Source organism: Bos indicus x Bos taurus, chromosome 6 (genome assembly GCF_003369695.1).
Source record: "Bos indicus x Bos taurus breed Angus x Brahman F1 hybrid chromosome 6, Bos_hybrid_MaternalHap_v2.0, whole genome shotgun sequence".
Lineage (NCBI taxonomy): Eukaryota > Metazoa > Chordata > Mammalia > Artiodactyla > Bovidae > Bos > Bos indicus x Bos taurus.
Genome location: NC_040081.1, coordinates 104,791,154 through 104,809,997, shown reverse-complemented (window position 1 = coordinate 104,809,997; position 18,844 = coordinate 104,791,154). Strand labels below are relative to the sequence as shown.

General features: G+C 48.2%; 1 protein-coding gene across 1 annotated transcript in view; it reads left to right on the top strand.

The window, feature by feature from the left end:
* Window positions 1-13,523: 13,523 nt before the first annotated feature.
* SLC2A9 (solute carrier family 2 member 9) overlaps window positions 13,524-18,844 on the top strand; it is a 227,341-nt gene continuing 222,020 nt past the window's right edge. Inside the window, exons 1-2 of the mRNA XM_027545036.1 lie at window positions 13,524-13,740; window positions 17,332-17,431. Coding sequence (XP_027400837.1) covers window positions 17,369-17,431 — 63 coding nt within the window. The 5' untranslated portion in view covers window positions 13,524-13,740; window positions 17,332-17,368. The remainder of the gene's footprint in view (window positions 13,741-17,331; window positions 17,432-18,844) is intronic.

Below are 18,844 nucleotides of genomic sequence, written 5' to 3'. Positions count from 1 at the left end.
ACTCACTGTAGCCCTCCAGGATCCTCTGTCCTTTGGAATTCTCCAGGCAAGAATACTGGAATGGGTTTCCATTTCCTTTTCCGGGATATCTTCCCAACCCAGGGATCGAAATCCAGGTCTTCTGCATTGCAGGTAGATTCTTTACCACTGAGCCACCAGGGAAGCCCTAGAGGCAGACATAATTCTTTTTTTTAAAAAAACTTTCGATTTTGTATTGGGGTCTAGCTGATTGACAATGTTGCAATAGTTTCAGGCCATACGAGGCAGACACCATTCTAAGTCACTTGGTCCTGTGAAGTGGGTTCTCTGACTCTTGCCTTTTACAGATAGGGAAGAAACAGACTCATAGAGGTTAAGTGACAGTTCCAGTGTTAAGGTCACAGAGCCAGTGGAGGAGCTGGGGTTTGAACCTGGCTGGTGGTCTAGTATCAGCATCTTCATATCTCTGTCACTCACCATCACATCACTCAAAGCAAATCCCTTGCCAAGAGGATCCAGTCCAAGCGGCTGGGCTCATCCCTTCTTCCTGTCCCAGTGACCCCTCTGGCAAGATCTCCCATCACCCTCCCCTCCCCCTTACTCTACACTCCAGCGGCTACTTACCCTTTAGCCCTTCTCCCTTGGCTGGCCTTCTGCTGGAAATCTTTTCTTCACACCCAGAGAACTTTCCCTCTGGGCTTTCCCATTTGTGTCTTTGGTGACTGTAACACACAGCCCAGTTTTCCACGTGGCTCAACCTCCTCCTTCCTTCAAGTCTTTGCTCAAATGTCACCTTTGCAGTGATGCCTTCCAGAACAATCTTTTAAAGCTTTGCTATCTCCTCATCCCCACCTAGACAGTATATTAAAAAGCAGAGACATCACTTCACTGATGAGTGTCCGTATAGTCAAAGCTATGGTTTTTTTCAGTAGTCATGTACAGATGTGAGGGTTGGATCATGAAGAAGGCTGAGCACCAAAGAATTGATGTTTTCGAACTATCGTGCTGGAGAAGACTCTTGAGAGTCCCTTGGACAACAAGGATATCAAGCCAGTCAATCCTAAAAGGTATCAACCCTTCATATTCATTGGAAGGACTGACGCCGAAGCATATTATGGTTCCATGAAACTTGACTCATCGGCTTAGCTCATTTTTTCTTTCAAGGAAACAGAATGCTTTGCTCCATCTGTTTATCTATTCATTCTGAGTAGCATATTGGTTTTCTTCCATTCATTCTTCTGCTAATTAATTCATTAGCTGGTTCATTAATGAAGAATGTTTACTGAGGACCCACTATGTTCTGGGCACTGTCCTAGGTGCTGGACACAGCAGCGAACGTGAGGGGTTGGTAGGGCTAGGGTTTCAGGAGGAAACAGAATCCACCCCAGATGGTGAGGGGAGAACTTAGACAGGCATAGACAGGGGGAAAGGAACGGACCAGGGATGGCCAGTGGGGCGCCCTTACCCCTAGAACTGAGGGAAGGGGAGGAGCAGCCTTGGCAGGAGATGCCTGGGCAGCTGTAGTTGGGAGGATGTTCCCAGAGCCACTGAATTAGTGCAGGGAGGTAGCAGGGAAGGTCCGCATCACTTTCTTGTCCTGCTCGTCATTTCCTACTGGGCTGGCAACCAGTAGCAAGAAAGCAGGCTAGCCCGCCTGGGCAGAAGCAGGGCAGAGAAAGCGGTGGGCCGGACCTGGGGAGGCAAGGACCAGCACAAAGACCAAATCCCAGCTCTCTGGACTACAGATTCCAGCTGGAGGAAACAAGTCAACAAATAGGTAACTATTCCCCAGCTGGGAATAGGTACTGTTCCAAAAGTAAAAGGGTGGGCTGGGTGGAAATCAAGGAGTAGATTAATCATGACCGTTGCATTTACTATCGGGAGGTCACAGGTCCTCTCCAATGGCTCCTATTTGAGTGGAGACAGGGCTTCCCAGGTGGCTCAATGGTAAAAGAATCCAATGCAGGAGCCTCAAGAGATGTGGGTTTGATCCTGGGTTGAGACGATCCCCTGGAGTAGGAAATGGCAACCCCTTCCAGTATTCTTGGCCTGGAAAATTCCATGGACAGAAGAGCTTGGCAGGCTATAGTCTATGGGGTTGCAGAGTCAGACATCACTGATCGTGCATACACACACTCTCTTTTACACTCAGAGAGACATTAGCCCTTTGGGGTATCTAAGGAAGGGCGTTCCAGGCAGAGGAACAGCAGGTACCAGAGGTGCTAAAAGAAGTGTGCACGAGACTTGCTTGGGGACACCATGGGATCCAGTTGGCCAGAGTGGAAGGGAAGGGGAAAGAGAGGGTGGGGACGGAGTCAGATATGAGTCAGTGAGGGTCAGAGCTGGTGGACCTTGCTAAGCACTGAGGACGTAACCCTGAGAAGGTCAGGAGATCATGGAGAGAAGTGGTTGGATGCTGGGTCGATGCCAGGGGCAAGATGGGGCACGGATCACTGGAAGAACAGTGATACCATTTATCTGAAAGGGAAGCCTGTAGGGGAACAGGCTCAGACACAGTGAGTTTGACACGCGACTTATTCATCCAAGTGGAGTGAGTAACTGAGTGCAGCCTGGGGGCACTGCCCTGGCCTCACTCTGCCAGGAACTCACCCAGCCTCTTGCCAGCTTCATTTGGTCTCCTTAAGGCTGAGGTTCCGCTTGGTATTCAAGTGACGATGTCATGTGGTCTGGTCCGGAACGTGGGACACAGCTGTGGGCTAGTGATGTAACACGTGGGATTCGCCAGGGTAGAGATGGGATCAGAGCCACCAACGGGTCAAGTGCAGAGCGAAGGGGGTGAGAGGGAGGGGGAGGCCCCAGAAGAACAAACAGGGCAGACAGTGAGGTGGGAAGAGCCCCGGGAGCTCAGGGAAGGGGCTCAGGTGAGCCTCTCCGGGTCTCGGCGGGATCCGAACTGACAGTGTCTGGTCCACAGACCTCCCTTTGATGTAATCCAGACCCTCTGAATTTTATGAATGATTGACATACAGATGTTAGAAATAGGGGCAATTTATTAGTCTCTGCTGTGTGTTGAGTATTGCATTCACACATGGCTGTTGATCCCCACACACACTGTTATGGGACATGCTGTTTACGATAAGGCAGCTGAGCTCAGAGAGCTTAACTGAGTTGCTTAAGGACACACAGCTGGTGAGCACACAGAGTGAGGGTCTGAAGCTTGGTCACTGGGTGGATGCAAAAGCCTTGATTTCCCAGCTTAAACCAAACTGATGAATAGGGAGGAGGGTCTGATTTTAGAACATTCCACTCCACCTTAAAAAAAATGGTTGAAATTTTTTATGTATTTCAAAATAGTAACTAAACAGAGGCTTGCTGGCTGCCGCATAGGGTGGCCAAAAACTTGATAGAGTAATTCAGTGGCATATGAATGCACAAATACATTCATAATTGTGCAACCACCACGTCTGTCTAGATCCAAAACATTTTTATCACCCAAACCAAGCAGCCCTCCAACCCGTTAAGAGTTGCTTCCAAGTCACCTCCTCCCTCTAGCCCCAGGCCACTACTGATCTGCCTTCAACCTTCATACATTTGTCCCTTCTGGGCATTTCATTGAAATGGAATCATACAACACGTGACCCTCTAAATGTAGCTTTTCTTCATCTGGCTGAGAATGTCAAGGTTCTTCTACATTGCAACATGTATCGGAACTTCATTTCTTTCTTTGGCTGAACAACATTCCATTGTATGGAGAGACCACAATTGCTGATCTTCTCAGTGGCTGATGGGCATTTGGACTGTTTCCACCTTTCAGCTACTGTGAATAGCACTGCTGTGAGTGCTCACATACAAGTTTTTGTTTGACCACCTGCTTTCAGCTCTCTTGCATGCAGACCACGGGCGTGGAATGGCTGGGTCATATGGTGATTCTATATTTATTTTTTGAAAACCCATCAAACTGTTCTCCAGTTTGTTTTCCAGTCTCACTGGGCTACACATCCCCAGTGGCAATGTACAAGGGCTCCAATTTCTCCACATCCTTGCCAACAGTTAGCTTTGATTTGGTTTTTAAATTGGCGATATTAAGACATGTCGGGCTTCCGAGCTGGCTCAGACGGTAAAGAATCAGCCTGTGATGCAGGAGACACAGGTTTGATCCTTGGGTCGGGAAGAGCCCCTGGAGGAGGGCACGGTGACCCACTCCAGTATTCTTGTCTGGAGAATTCCGAGGACAGAAGGGCTACAGTGGGCTACAGTCTATAGGGTCGCAAAGAGTCAGACACGACTGAGTGACTAACGCTTTCACTTTCCCAAGTGAAAATTCTGTCTGGATGCTGGGCTGCTAAAAAGAACCTGAGAAGTATGTCTAACATCAAGGTCTCACTCGGATAGACTTGTCCTTTCAGCGAGGTCTTTGCCCACAGAGCTGAAGTGAACAGGAATCAGGACAAACAGAACAGGTGGTCTTGCTCTAAAAGGGTCAGTTCTTATCCACAAGCCGTGATGCTTTGGGCAAGTGGGGTGACCTCTGGTCTCCGACCTCCCCAGCGTGCTTGGCCATAGAATGAAGATAAGAAGAGCTCAGTAGCTGCTCTTAGGGTTAGATGAGGCTAGGTCTAACCAGTGCTCGCCACATAGTAGGTGTTTCCTAAAAGCAGGTCCCTTCCAGGGGCTCCTCCTTCTGATTAAACTATGAATTTCCCAACAGATTTCCCCTTCTTTGCAGCCTTCTCAGCATCTAGCATCGTGTTGGCCCTACGTAGGTATTCCAAAAACATCTGTAAGAGAACACAGGAATGAGAATGAAAATAATGAGCAATAAAGAGATTTCTCAAAAATAGCTGCAATAGCGAATATATACCCTGTGCTTGCTACATGGCAAAACCAATTCAAACGTATACACCAGGGAGTGACCAGTGGGAACGTACGCTGGTTTACCACTGTGGAAAATAGTTTGGCATTTCTCAAAAAAGAAACGTAGACTTAACCAATTGACGCAGCAATTCCATTCCTAGGTATATTCCCAGACGTCTCATTAGATCTGCACATGACCTTGAGATGAGTATTCCCCGATGCCCCCTTTGCAGAAAGCTGACTTATCCCAGGAGACAGGCTGGGGAATGAGTGGTAGCTGGGGTCTGAGATCTGACATCAAATCCAGGCTCTTTCACTGTACTATGCTGTTTATCTAGATGCTGCTGAATCATCCTGGCACCTAAGAATGATTTATGACAGCAGAAAAAGCAACAAGGGAGAGTTTGAGTGACTACTTGGGGCAAGGAGGAGTGGGCGCCAGCTGGGTAATCGTGGAAGGTTTGAAAACCCTGGGAAAGCCATCCCCTCCCTCCAAGATAGCCTCAGTCTTGGTGTCTGCGTGTCCTAAAGCATAGCTGAAGCCCAGAAATGTCATTTTTCTAGCATGCGGATTGTGCACGCATCTGAGGTTGGTTGATAAAGATGCCTCGGATAGAGGTCTTTAGGGGTCAGGGATCAACCTGATCAGTGATCAGGTGATTTCCTCCTGCTCTCCAGTCCTGCTTGGTATAACTAGGCACTGGGGAAACGGGATTAGCCATGAGAAGTTTGCCTGGTTGCTTTCAATCGATGCCAAGGGAATTGGGTGAGCTTTTCCAGGCTCCCAAGACATCACTGTCTCCCAGGGTTCACGCCTGAGCCAGGCACAGGGCCTTCCCCAAGATGGGTAGGACTCCCGGGCGCCCATCTCTCTGTGCTTCACCCCAGAACCATGGGTCACTTCCCGAACCCTCCCCTCTCTGTGTGAGCCGCTCAGAAGGAGGCTCCTGGTCCCCTGGGCTGAGCTTGGATCTTGTCCCAGCTGCCCAGTGATGCTCTCTGCCCCTCACCTCTCTCTGCCTCTCTCCATCTATCTACCAGTCCTGAAAAAGAGTAGGATAAGTACACATGCCTCGTTTTTGATCCAGAATGGGGTCATGAGGACAGCGTGGCATTCATGAAATAACTGCAATGGTGATGACCATGCAAGCAGCATTTCCCAATGGACGACTCTTGTGTATTTCACCATGGGCCGATTTTACTCCTCCATTGGCAAAGCAGCAAGAGTCAGCCCCCTCATCCTGCTCGTCTGGACTACAGACTTGATCAACCTGCATGCGTTTGTGTCTGCCCCACAACTCCTGCGTGTCATTTTACTGACCTTTATCACATGCCCCCAGGCATGTTGGTCCTATGCTGTTATCCAGAAGGGATCTGACACCCAGGGCAGACGGTCAGCAGTGACATCGCCTGGGCACATCTGCCTTGGACTCCCAGGCCAGAACTCGTTGACCCACAGCTGGACACATTTTTCATAAGCTGAGCAAGCCATCAATAGCTTGTTGATCATTTGTTGCTTGTCAAGACTGGCATCAAGGAATGTTTATGATAGCAGCAGGATGCCACTTAATCATTCTTGCTGCTTTCTTTCACAACTTCCCAGGCTGTTCTGTTTATGAAGCATTTTTTTCTTTGGTCTTTAATCAGGAACGGGCTGGGGAAGCTCAAGGAAACAGGGAAGTCAGGCTCGTAGATTTCGATCAACCTTAGACACCATTTCAGGAATTACCCGGGTTTACAGAGCAGCTGGAGCAAGAGAGTTAAAAATTGAGAGATATGAAAATCAATTTGGTGACAATTAAATGAGAAAAGGCACTTGGAGTGCTTAGCGTGGTGTCTGACAAATGTTTACATAAAAAAGAAATTGATTATCCTGTGGTTATTATTCCTATAGCTGCTAACATGCCCCCTCCTCCCTTCCCTTTCTTCCCCCCACTGCCTCTCTTCCTAACTGCCCTGTTTTCCACATTCCTTTACTGGGTCTTCCTTTTTAGGTTAGCTGCCTTGTGCTATGCTGTGCTAAGTCACTTCAGTTGTGTCCAAATCTTTGTGACCCACCATGGACTAGGCTGCCAGGCTCCTCTGTCCATGGGATTCTCCAGGCAAGAATACTAGAGTGGGTTGCCATGCCCTCCTCCAGGGGATCTTCCCAACTCAGGGATTGAATCCACGTCTCTTACGTCTCCTGGATTGGCAGGCAGGTTCTTTACCATTAGCGTCACCTGGAAAGCCCTAGGGTTAGCTTGAGCACCATGCCAAAGTCAGCAGAGAATGAACCCTGAAAATTAAGCAGTCACCATGGAGTGTTGGTCAGAGAACTGAGGCCAGGACAGGTGTGGCGTTTTCTGCTCAAAGCTGTCAGCTAGTGACTTGCTGGACCCACAGGGCTTAGTCAGCAGGGCCCCATCCTATGGACAGGACACAAGGCCCAGAATACTCCATTTAGGGAGGTGGCCTCTGCCTGCAGGAGCCGGCCTGGGAAAGACGTCCCCCTTCACTGCACTGTCTGTCCCTCTTTTGTGCTGCATTCATGTGTGTGGTGCCTTCTCTTTGCCTTTGTCCTTCTACTCAGTGCGGGCTCACAAGCGAGGGGCTGACTTCAGGCAGTCTGGGTGCAGGTCCACCTCCGTGACAGGCTAGGTGGGCAAAGATTCTCCTCCCAGCCTCACTTGCTTTACTTCTCCCATGGCCCGTTAAAGCCTCCAACTCATGGTGCCCTGAAGGTTTTATTATAAGGAGCAGCAGCACCAGTACAGTGGAGGTGATTATCTAAACAGTAGGTGGGGCCAATCAAATTGCTGCGAGCAGAGTTCTGCTGTCTGCAGCTGCTGGACTGTGGCAAGTGAACCCTTGGGACCTCAGAACATGGCTATTCAGAAATGGAAACAGGAATCTGACATTTTGGGCCACAATGATGGGCACTGGCCGAGTGTTAGACTTGAGTAGCAGCAATATTAGTATTGTTATCACGGACTGTAAGAACAAAAGTTAACATTTTTGAAACCCCATGCACTAGGCTTTATATATATATATATATATATATTATGTTATGTTATGTTATGTTATTATTCTATTTAAGCTGAGAGAATTATTCTGAGGTAGTTTAAGATCCTCTGTTGTTGTTTATTCATTAAGTCATGTCTGACTCTTTTGTGACCCTATGGACTGTAGCCCACCAGGCTCCTCTGTCCATGGAATTTCCCAGGCAAGAATACTGGAGTGGGTTGCCAATTCCTCTCCAAGGGATCTTCCCAACTCAGAGATCAAACCCTCATCTCCTGCACTGGTGGATTATTTACCAACTGAGCCACCAGAGAAGCCGTAATTCCTCTAGTCAAACACTAAGTGAATTCCCCTCCTTTTTCCTCTGAACTCATTCTAAGACACCATTCATTCCACGTGTTCTCCCAGGAGCCTGTGGTGATGTTGACAGCTCGTGATCTTTTAGCATTTAGTATTTGCTTCATATACATTGACTTACTTAATCCCCACAACAACCCTATGAAGCTGGTCCTATTACTATTCCCTGCTTGACACAAAGAAATAGAGGTCCAGAGAGGTTAAGTAACTTTCCCTAAGTCACACAGCTAGTGAGCTAAAGAGCTGGAGTTTGAACTCATGGATCCATGCTGCCTAGGGTGTGAGCCGTCTGAACTTGGCTTTGTACTCCACAGCTGGCAGCTTCCCCTGTGACACGATATCGCAGGGATGTGACGTCATTCTCAGCTCCCTGGTGGCTTCTGTGTGGGAGACAGAGTCTTAAGCCTCTACTGCAAATAACTCCCCTGGGCAGTGAGTCCCTATGTACTTAATAACCCTCGCTGATGGAGGAGTAGGAAGTCAGAGCTGTCTGTGATCCCGAAGGAAGCGTGACCTGCACCCCACAAACCCCGCTGGTACCAACAGTCTTCCCCATTTGCAGCATGTTCCTGGGAAGAATGCACACATATCTCCCCATCCTTGTCCTCGGGCACAGCTCACCTCTCTCAACCCAGAGGACTCACCCTCTCGAGTTTGACCTGCAGGACGCACTGGTCCTCCCACCCCATGCCTGTGTCTCCTCACCTCAGCTGTACCCACAGGACAATTCAACACACTCTGTGATCAGTTCATGTCCACTTGCTGCCATCTCTTCTCCCACCCACATCTGTGGCCACTTCTTCCTTCATCCAGGACTGTTCACCAGCTCTGACCATGACTTCTAGGTGCTTCCAGCTTTGGACAGGCAATGTACATCCTCAAAAAAGCCACCCTCTGACCATGGCTGGGATCCTGTGTTCTCTCTGTGGTTGCAGTCTAAGCTTCCATCCTCCCTTAACTGCCTCATCTCACCTGCCACTCACTCTCTGCCCCCAACCCCCGAAGTGCTCCAACACTCACATCTGCCTTCCCCAGACCTGAGCTGGGAATGGACTGTCCACACCCTCCTGCTGGCCCACCAGGCTTGGTTTTTCTTTTTTGAATCACCCTAGTTTATTCCCAAAGCCCTTGAGATCATTAATGACAGTGGCCTGGTGCTGAAATCCACCTAGGTAGATCCATTGTAACTTAGAACAGTCTAAAGTTATGACCAACCTAGATAGCATATTGAAAAGCAGAGACATTGCTTTGCCCACAAAGGTCCATCTAGTCAAGGCTATGGTTTTTCCAGTGGTCATGTATGGATGTGAGAGTTGGACTGTGAAGAAAGCTGAGCGCCAAAGAATTGATGCTTTTGAACTGTGGTGTTGGAAAAGACTCCTGAGAGTCCCTTGGACTGCAAGGAGATCCAACCAGTCCATTCTGAAGGAGATCAGCCCTGGGATTTCTTTGGAGGGAATGATGCTAAAGCTGAAACTCCAGTACTTTGGCCACCTCATGCGAAGAGTTGACTCATTGGAAAAGACTCTGATGCTGGGAGGGATTGGGGACAGGAGGAGAAGGGGACGACAGAGGATGAGATGGCTGGATGGCATCACTGACTCGATGGACGTGAGTCTGAGTGAACTCCGGGAGTTGGTGATGGACAGGGAGGCCTGGCGTGCTGCGATTCATGGGGTCGAAAAGAGTCGGACACGACTGAGCGACTGTACTGAACTGAACTGAACTGAACTGAAACTAACTTGGTTAGATGGCATCACCGACTCAGTGGACATGAGTTAGGGTAAACTCTGGGAGCTAGTGATGGACAGGGAGGCCTGGTGTGCTGCAGTTCATGGGGTCACAGAGTTTGACATGACTGAGCGACTGAACTGAACTGAAACTGACCATTATCATCATCATCATTATTTGTATATAAAGAACTCCTTGGTGAGTCTGTGTGTGGTTGCACTTTCTGCCAGGTTTTCCTCTTCCTTTTATTTATTTATTTCAACTTGTTTTAAATAGAAGGATAATTGCTTTACAGTATTGTTTTGTGAAATGAAGTGAAAATCACTCAGTCGTGTCCGACTCTTTGCGACCCCATGGACTATGCAGTCCATGGAATTCTTCAGGCCAGAATACTGGAGTGGGTAGCCGTTACCTTCTCCAGGGGATCTTCCCAACCCAGGGATCAAACCCAGGTCTCCCGCGTTTCAGGCAGATTTTTTACCAGCTGAGCCACAAGGGAAGCCCAAGAATACTGGAATGGGTAGCCTATCCCTTCTCCAGCAGATCTTTCTGACCCAGGAATCAAACCAGGGTCTCCTGCATTGCAGGCAGATTCTTTACTGTGATATCAGAGAAGCCGCACAGTACTGTATTGATTTCTGCCAAACATCAACATGAATTAGCCATCTGAAGGCTGTGCCCCAAAGGTTCCCGGTGGCAGTTTCTCAGCTTCACAAATCTTCCTGTCCCTTCAGTTGGTTGCTTGGTCTTGGTCACTGAGAATACGGATACCACTGGACAGAAGTCCCCCACCTCCCCACTTCCAAACCTGCATCCTGCCCATGCTTCACCCATAATCTGTTCTCGGATTCCACACCTACTGCCGGCCCCCTTCTCTGCTTCTCCAAATGGCCAACATTCTGGGAAGATTGGTCTCCTTCTCCTAGGGCATCCAGGCTCTTCCTGCTGCTGCTGCTGCTGCTAAGGCACTTCAGTCATGTCCGACTCTGTGCGACCCCATAGACGGCAGCCCACCAGGCTCCCCTGTCCCTGGGATTCTCCAGGCAAGAATACTGGAATGGGTTGCCATTTCCTTCTCCAGGCTCTTCCTACCTCCTTCCTAAAACTGTTTGGTGGCATTTCAGGGGGCTCTGCAGAGCTCTGATCCTTTCTGTCTCAGCATAGAAAGAATTCAGAGAAAGCCAAAGTGATTGGTAAGAAGTGATATATTAGGACGCTTGTGAGGCTTACACGTGGGTGGGTAAGAGGGTGCTGTGTCCTGAGAACTTAGTGGGCTACAGTTTTATAATCAAAGGAAAAGTGCGGAGGGGGAAAAGACTACTTTCTTCCTCATTCTTGAATACATGTCATGCTTTCATCATCAGCTCTTGCTCCAGGTTGAGCAGGGGGGTTTTCTTGTCCCTACATGGTCAAGCCAGGACTGTCACGGCACTATGAAAAAATTATTTCAAGTCTCAGTACAATGAGGGTCTTTACTTTGAAATATCGTCTTTCCACAAATTATTGTTTTTCATGTGTGCAGAGAGCATGTCTTCGAGGTCAATTAACTTACTGAGCTCACCGGGCAGGGTATGGGTCTTATGCTACCATTGTTTTGTTTTTTGGGGGCATGTCTCATACTTCTGCTGCGTGGGTTTGTTGCTAAGCAAGCCTGCTTGGGTTTGTGGTTAAGCAAAACTACTTTCTTGAGTGATCATTAACTTACAGAGGTCTCCCATATGTTTCCTACATGCAATCCCCTAGTGGGATTAGCTATATAATCACCTACTTTGTCCCTGTACTCTGTCCCTGTCACATCCACTCACACTTCCCAGTGGCCTCCACGTGGTCACAAGCCATGGACACTATTCGCTCCATGACCCCTGAGCCGTATTCAAACAGCTGACCACTCACATCCTCTTAAAGGTCTCCTGTCTAAGTTCACTCTCCCTGTTTTCTCTGAGTCAGTTTCCTCTGCCATTTTCCGTCCCCCACCTGCTCTTTTCTGGTCAAAGTTCCTTAGGAAGTTTTTTCTCCACTCTCTTCTGTGACTTACCTAATCCCGTGGTGTTAAATGTCATTAACGTATCTCCAGTCCAGACCACTTCTTGAGCGTTGCTCCTATTTCCAAGTGCCCAAGTGACATTTGCACTTGGGTGTCACACAAGCATCTCAGCCACACACTTCCAAAAGAGAATTCTTTATTTCCTCCCATCCCCAAATCTGCTGCTTTGAGTCTTCTCCAGCTCAGTGAACGATGGTTGCCATTAATTAGACACCAAGGACTTGCCAGGCATCTCCCCAGGCCTTTGGTGTACATTCTTAGCCTAGGCTAAGAATCATATGAGAGAATGATAACCACCACCCACTGAAGGATAAAGAAACAGACCCAAAGGTTAAGTAATTTGCTCTGGGTCATGGAGGCAAAACCAGGGTTGGCATCCAGGTTTCTGATGCTAACATTCTTGCTCTTTCCACTCTGTTCGTGCCTTTTCAAATCAGGCTCTTGCCTGAGTGTTTGGAGACCATCTTCATCCTTAGGTACCTGCAGGACCACCACCTTGCATAGCTCCAGGCGGACATTGACTGTGTGAATGGAGCTCCTTGGAGCTGTGTGGTGACAGCCATTCATGCAAACTAGAATGGAAGTGCAGCCCCCGGAACTTGATAGGTGGTGGCCGAGGCCATTGTCTCTCTGGCTCCCTCAGTCCCCTCCCATCTCATCCAATGCCATTCTTTTTTAAAAACGTATTTATTTTTAATTGGAGGATAATTGCTTCACAAGGTTGTGTTGACTTCTGACATACGTCAACATGTATCAGCCATAGGTATACATGTGTCCCCCTCCTCTTAAACCTCCCTCGCACCTCCCACCCCAACCCACCCTTCTGGGCTGACCCCATTCTGACTCCTCTCTCCCCACCGACCCACACCACCCCAGAGGGCTCCCCTGGCTAAAGCCAGCTACTGTCAGACTCCGTGGGCACAGAGATGGGTCAGCTGTGGCCCCAGAGTGTAAGGAGTGTGTCAGGCAGGGTTCTCCGGAGAAACAGAGCCAATAGGATGTATATCTAGATAGATAGGTAGATTTTGATAGAAAAAGACAGAGAGCTTTTAAGGAATTAACTCACATGATCATGGGGCTGGCAAGCCCCAGACCCATATGGCAAGTCCACAGGCTAGAAATTCTGGCAGGAATTGAAGTTGCAACCTTGGCCTGAAGGCTGGAAACTCAGGCAGAATTTCTATGTTGTCATCTTAATGCAGAATTTCTTCTCCTATGGGGTGCCTTAGTCTTTGTTCTTAAGGCCTCCAGCTCAATGGATGAGGCTCACCTACGTTATGGAGGCCCATCTACTTAAAGTCAGCTGATTGTAAATGTGCGTGTGTGCTCAGTTGCTTCAGTCATGTCTGACTCTCTGTGACCCCATGGGCTGTAGCCCGCCAGTCTTCTCGGTCCATAGGATTCTCCAGGCAAGAATACAGAAGTGGGTTGCCATGCCCTCCTCCAGGAGATCTTCCTGACCCAGGGATAGAATATTCATCTCCTAAGCCTCCTGCTTTGCAGACAGATTCTTTACTGCTGAGCCCCCAGGGAAGCCCTGTTAAACGTGAGTCATACCTAAAAACTACCAGCAGTAGCTTGCCTGTTCTCTGAATGTCTAACCACACAACTAGACACCGTGGCCTTGCCAAGCTGACACATAAAATGAACCCTCAGGAGGGGGTCAAAGTCACGGTCAAGGACGCAGATGAAAGAACCGTCAGTGGTTCAGTACAGTCTGGCTCCCGCAAGGCTAAGGGAAGAAGCTCGGGGAGGCACAGGACGCAAAGCGACTCAGACTTTCCAGAAGGAACAGACGGACAGCAGAGAAGGTGAGCCTGGAAGATGAGACAAAGGCAGGAGAGGAGGCAGTCCAGCCCGGGGGCCTGAGAGATAGCAAGAGGGGCCTGAACATGGAGGTCCAGTGGGCGGCGTGTCCCTGGGCGTGTGCTGGCCACACGCAGGTGGGTCCCTCGGTGGAGGGCCTCCAGTCGACATTGTCAGGCAGCTCACGTGACTTCAAATTCAGAGCCCGTTAACCCGTAAGAACTTCTTATTCTTCCCAAACTGTAGTTTTTAGTCTACTTGGCTCCTTGACACCCTAAGGGCTTCATTCTTTAACAAAATGGTTTTCTCTTTCATTTGAAGACATTCTAAAAGCTTGCTTTTCCAGTTGTAGAAGTGATTGGTTTCTGTGTGTTTTAGTGTAGAAAATTGGAAAACAGAGGAAAGCAAATCAGATAAACATTGGCTGAGAAAGCACAGCTGAGTGGTAATTGCTGTTATGTTATGCTGTTTGCAGGATGTCTGCTTTCTCTGCATAGAAATATGTCATGAGTCGTCCGCTCATCTCTACAGCCTATCTCCTGCTGTGGTCTCTCTCTGCTGGGCCAGGCCTCTTACCTTCAATACGCCTCTTGAGAAGTCCATATGCTCCTCCTAAACTGTCTCTTCTCCCAGAATGTAAGCTCCGTCAGGGCAGGGTGAGGTCTGTTTTGCTCAAGATTTCATTCTCATAACCTAGATGCTTAGTGTTAAAGTGTAAGTCGCTCAGTCGTGTCCTACTCTTTGTAGCCCACCAGACTCCTCTGTCCATGGAATTCTTCAGGCAAGAATACTGGAGTGGGTTGCCATTTCCCTTCTCCAGGGAATCTTCCCAATCCAGGGATTGAACCTGGGTCTCTTGCATTGCAGGTAGATTCTTTACTATCTGAGCCACCAGGGAAGCCCTAGATGCTAGGAGCTTAATGAATAATTGTTCATTAAGCTTCAGTTCAGTTCAGTCACTCAGTCGTGTCGGACTCTTTGCGACCCCATGAATCGCAGCATGCCAGGCCTCCCTGTCCATCACCAACTCCCAGAGTTCATTGAGACTCACGTCCATCGAGTCAGTGATGCCATCCAGCCATCTCATCCTCTGTCATCCCCTTCTCCTCCTGCCCCCAACCCCTCCCAGCATCAGAGTCTTTTCCAATGAGTCAACTCTTCGCATGAGGTGGCCAAAATAAATAATTTAATGTGTAAACATTTTTGGTTTAAATTTAACTTTAAATTAAAAAACACATGGGTGTGGTTCAAGTACAGTAAAGGATCCACATTGCCAACATCCGCTGGATCATCGAAGAAACAAGAGATTTCCAGAAAAACATCTATTTCTGCTTTATTGACTATGCCAAAGCCTTTGATTGTGTGGATCACAACAAACTGTGGAAAATTCTTAAGAGACGGGAATACCATACCATCTGACCTGCCTCCTGAGAAATCTGTATACAGGTCAAGAAGCAACAGTTAGAACTGGACATGGAGCAACAGACTGGTTCAAAATAGGGAAAGGAGTATGTCAAGGCTGTATATTGTCACCCTGCTTATTTAACTTTTATGCAGAGTACATCATGAGAAATGCTGGGCTGGATGAAGCACCAGCTGGAATCAAGATTGCTGGGAGAAATATCAATAACCTCAGATATGCAGATGACACCACCCTTATGGCAGAAAGTGAAGAACTAAAGAGCCTCTTGAGGAAAGTGAAAGTGGAGAGTGAAAAAGGTGGCTTAAAGCTCAACATTCAGAAAACTAAGATCATGGTATCTAGTCCCATCACTTCATGCCAAATAGATGGGGAAACAATGGAAATAGTGACAGACTTTATTTTGGGGTGCTCCAAAATCACTGCAGATGGTGACTGCAGTTATGAAATTAAAAGATGCTTGCTCCTTGGGAGAAAAGTTATGACCAACCTAGACAGCAGAGACATTACTTTGCTGACAAAGGTCCCTCTAGTCAAAGCTATAGTTTTTCTAGTAGTCATGTATGGATGTGAGATTTGGACTATAGAGAAAGCTGAGCGCCAAAGAATTGATGCTTTTGAACTGTGGCGTTGGAGAAGACTCTTGAGAGTTCCTTGGATAGCAAGGAGATCCAACCAGTCCATCCTTAAGGAAATCAAACCTGAATATTCATTGGAAATACTGATGCTGAAGCTGAAACTCCAGTACTTTGGCCACCTGATGTGAAAAACTGACTCATTGGAAAAGACCCTGATGCTGGGAAAGATTGAAGGCAGGAGGAGAAGAGGAAGACAGAGGATGAGATGGTTGGATGGAATCACTGACTCAATGGACATGAGCATGAGTAAGCTCTGGGAGTTGGTGATGGACAGGGAAGCCTGGAGTGCTGCAGTCCATGGGGTCACAAAGTGTCAGACACGACTGAGCAACTGAACTGAACTGAAAGGATCCACCTACCAATGCACGAGACATGGGTTCAATCCCTGGGCTGGGAAGATCCCCTCGAGAAGCAAATGGCAACCCATTCCAAAATTATTACCTGGGAAATCCCAAGGACAGAGGAGCCTGATGGGCTACAATCCATGGGGTCATAACGAATCAGACATGACTTAGTGACTAAAAAAACAAGTACACCTATTTTTAATGTTGACTAGAGTATATTTCTTTATACATCTTCCTCACGTTGTCAAGTAAGAATGTATTATCAACACTTTCCAATGATATTAGGTATTCTTTAACATAAGCTTCCAGCACGTGAATGTGCCAAAATTTAAACTTTCTTCTTAAATATTCTGTCCTATTGTGAAGACCATTTTTCTACCATGAAAAATGTTGCAATGATCATCTCAGGCTTAAATCTTTGTACATTTTAATTACTGCTTTAGGCTAACTATAAATGGAGTCATTGGGCCAAAGAACTGAAATACTTTTACAGCTCTAGAGACATATTTTCAAACTCCAGAAAAGCTATAGAGTTTTCCACTTCTTTTGTACTAGGGATTCAGGTTACAATTGTGCTGCATTTGTGTGTGCTAAGTCACTTCAGTCGTGTCCAACTCTTTGTGACCCCATGGACTGTAGCCCGCCAGGCTCCTCTGTCCAGGGGATTCTCCAGGCAAGAATACTGGAGCGGGTTGCCATGCCCTCCTCCAGGAGATCTTCCTGACCCAGGGATCAAACTGCCTCTCTTATGCCTCCTACACTGGTAGGCGGGTTCTGTACCGCTAGCACCACCTGGGAAGCTCCTACAATTGTGCTAACTGTTTGGTAACAGTTTCAATTTGACAGGCGACATTGCACTTTGAATTTATAGTATTTTTATTTTCACATCTTAAGGACAGAAAGTCTAGGATTTCCAAAATATGCCCCATCGTAAGAGGACCTTACAAATGAGGATATCCTGGGGAGGGGCCAGTACTTGATCAGCAACGTGCCAGGGGTGGGAAAACACAGCAGTGGTCCAACCTGACCGTCTCGTAAATGGAGAAACAGGCCAGAGAGGAACAGAGGCTCCCGGGGCTCTGGGGAAGCTGGGCCCGCCACCCTGGTGTCCTCACCAGGGCCTCCTCCCCTGGGTTCCTTATCTGTGACAGCCAGCGTCTGTCTAACCACTTCTCCCTTTTTTCTCTCTTTCAGGAACAAAAAAGCCCAGTCCAAAGGCTGACAAGGAACCATGAAGCTCAGGGAAAATGACTCAGCAGATAACAAAGGAAGCAACTTGGAGAAAAAGAAACTGGTCAGTCCTGGTTCCCTTATGTCTCCCTGGTAGGAGTGTCCAGGTGACCCTGAGGTGGTCCCTCCTGGGGGGAGGTGGCGAGGGGGCTGAGCACTGAAGGATGAGCAAAATTAGGGGCACTGGTAAAAGGTGTGTGTGTGGACGAGTGTATGAGTGTCAGGACAGGCCCGGCACACCCAGGAATGCTGGGCTATGACCACATCCTTCTTTAAAAAAATTGTTTTGTAAAAATTGAAGTATTGCTGATTCATGATGTTATGCTAATTTTTGCTCTATGGCAAAGTGATTCAGTTATGCATAGAGACATGTTTTTAAAAATATTCTTTTCCAATAGAGACACAGATGTAGAGGACAAACGTGTGGATACCAAGGGGAGATGAGAGATGGTGGGATGAACTGGGAGATTGGGATTAACATGCATATACTACGATGTCTCAGTTCAGTTCAGTCACTCAGTCGTATCCGACTCTTTGCGACCCCACAGACCGCAACACACCAGGCTTCCCTGTCCAACACCAGCTCTAGAGACATATTTTCAAACTCCAGAAAAGCTGTATAGTTTCCCACTTCTTTTGAGCTGGGGATTCGGGTTACAACTGTACTGCATATGTGCATGCTAAGTCACTTCAGTGATGTCTGACTCTTTGAGACCTCATGGACTGTAGCCTGCCAAGGCTCCTCTGTCCCTGGGATTCTCCAGGCAAGAATACTGGAGAGGGTAGACATTTTCTTCCCCAGAAGACCTTCCCAACCCAGGGATCGAACCCAGGTCTCCTGAATTGCAGGTGGATGCTTTACCGTCTGAGCCACTAGGGAAGCCCCGGCCACATCCTCGATAGAGTGAATTGCCTTAGGACCTGTCTGAGAGCACGGGCCACAGACCATGTGGCTGGGGATCTGGCATCAGATTTGGAGATGGGCGAATCCAGGCTCTCCCTGAACTTCTGTTCTTCCTCGTGGCATCAGCCTAGTGGATCCTCCTGAGCCTGGTGGGAGGGTGGGTGGCGTGGCAGGTGGGAACAGTTGGCAGAGGGTAGAGCAGTGTAGATGTGTCTTGGGAGATGGTTAGTGGGGAGCCCCAGTTAGCTGTCATCTGGTTCACAGAGCCTCACCGGATGGTGCTCATCACAGAGGCCTGGTACTCAAGCAGGGAAACTGGCCTTGGCAATGGTCCAGCTGCACCCTACTGGCCCCAACCCTTTTCTTTGCTGCTGTGAACACCGACACGAGGTTGGGGGCGGGGGGACCCAGGGGGATCTTTCTACAGAGAGTACTCACCGTGTCCTTTGTTGAGAAAAGGATGAGAACAAGAGCACTGGGCCAAGAAATAGCTCACCAGAGGGACAGGGGGATGTGAAGAACAATGAATGTTCATTGTGTGCTTAGCTGTAGACCAGGTGCTGTTTTAGGTTC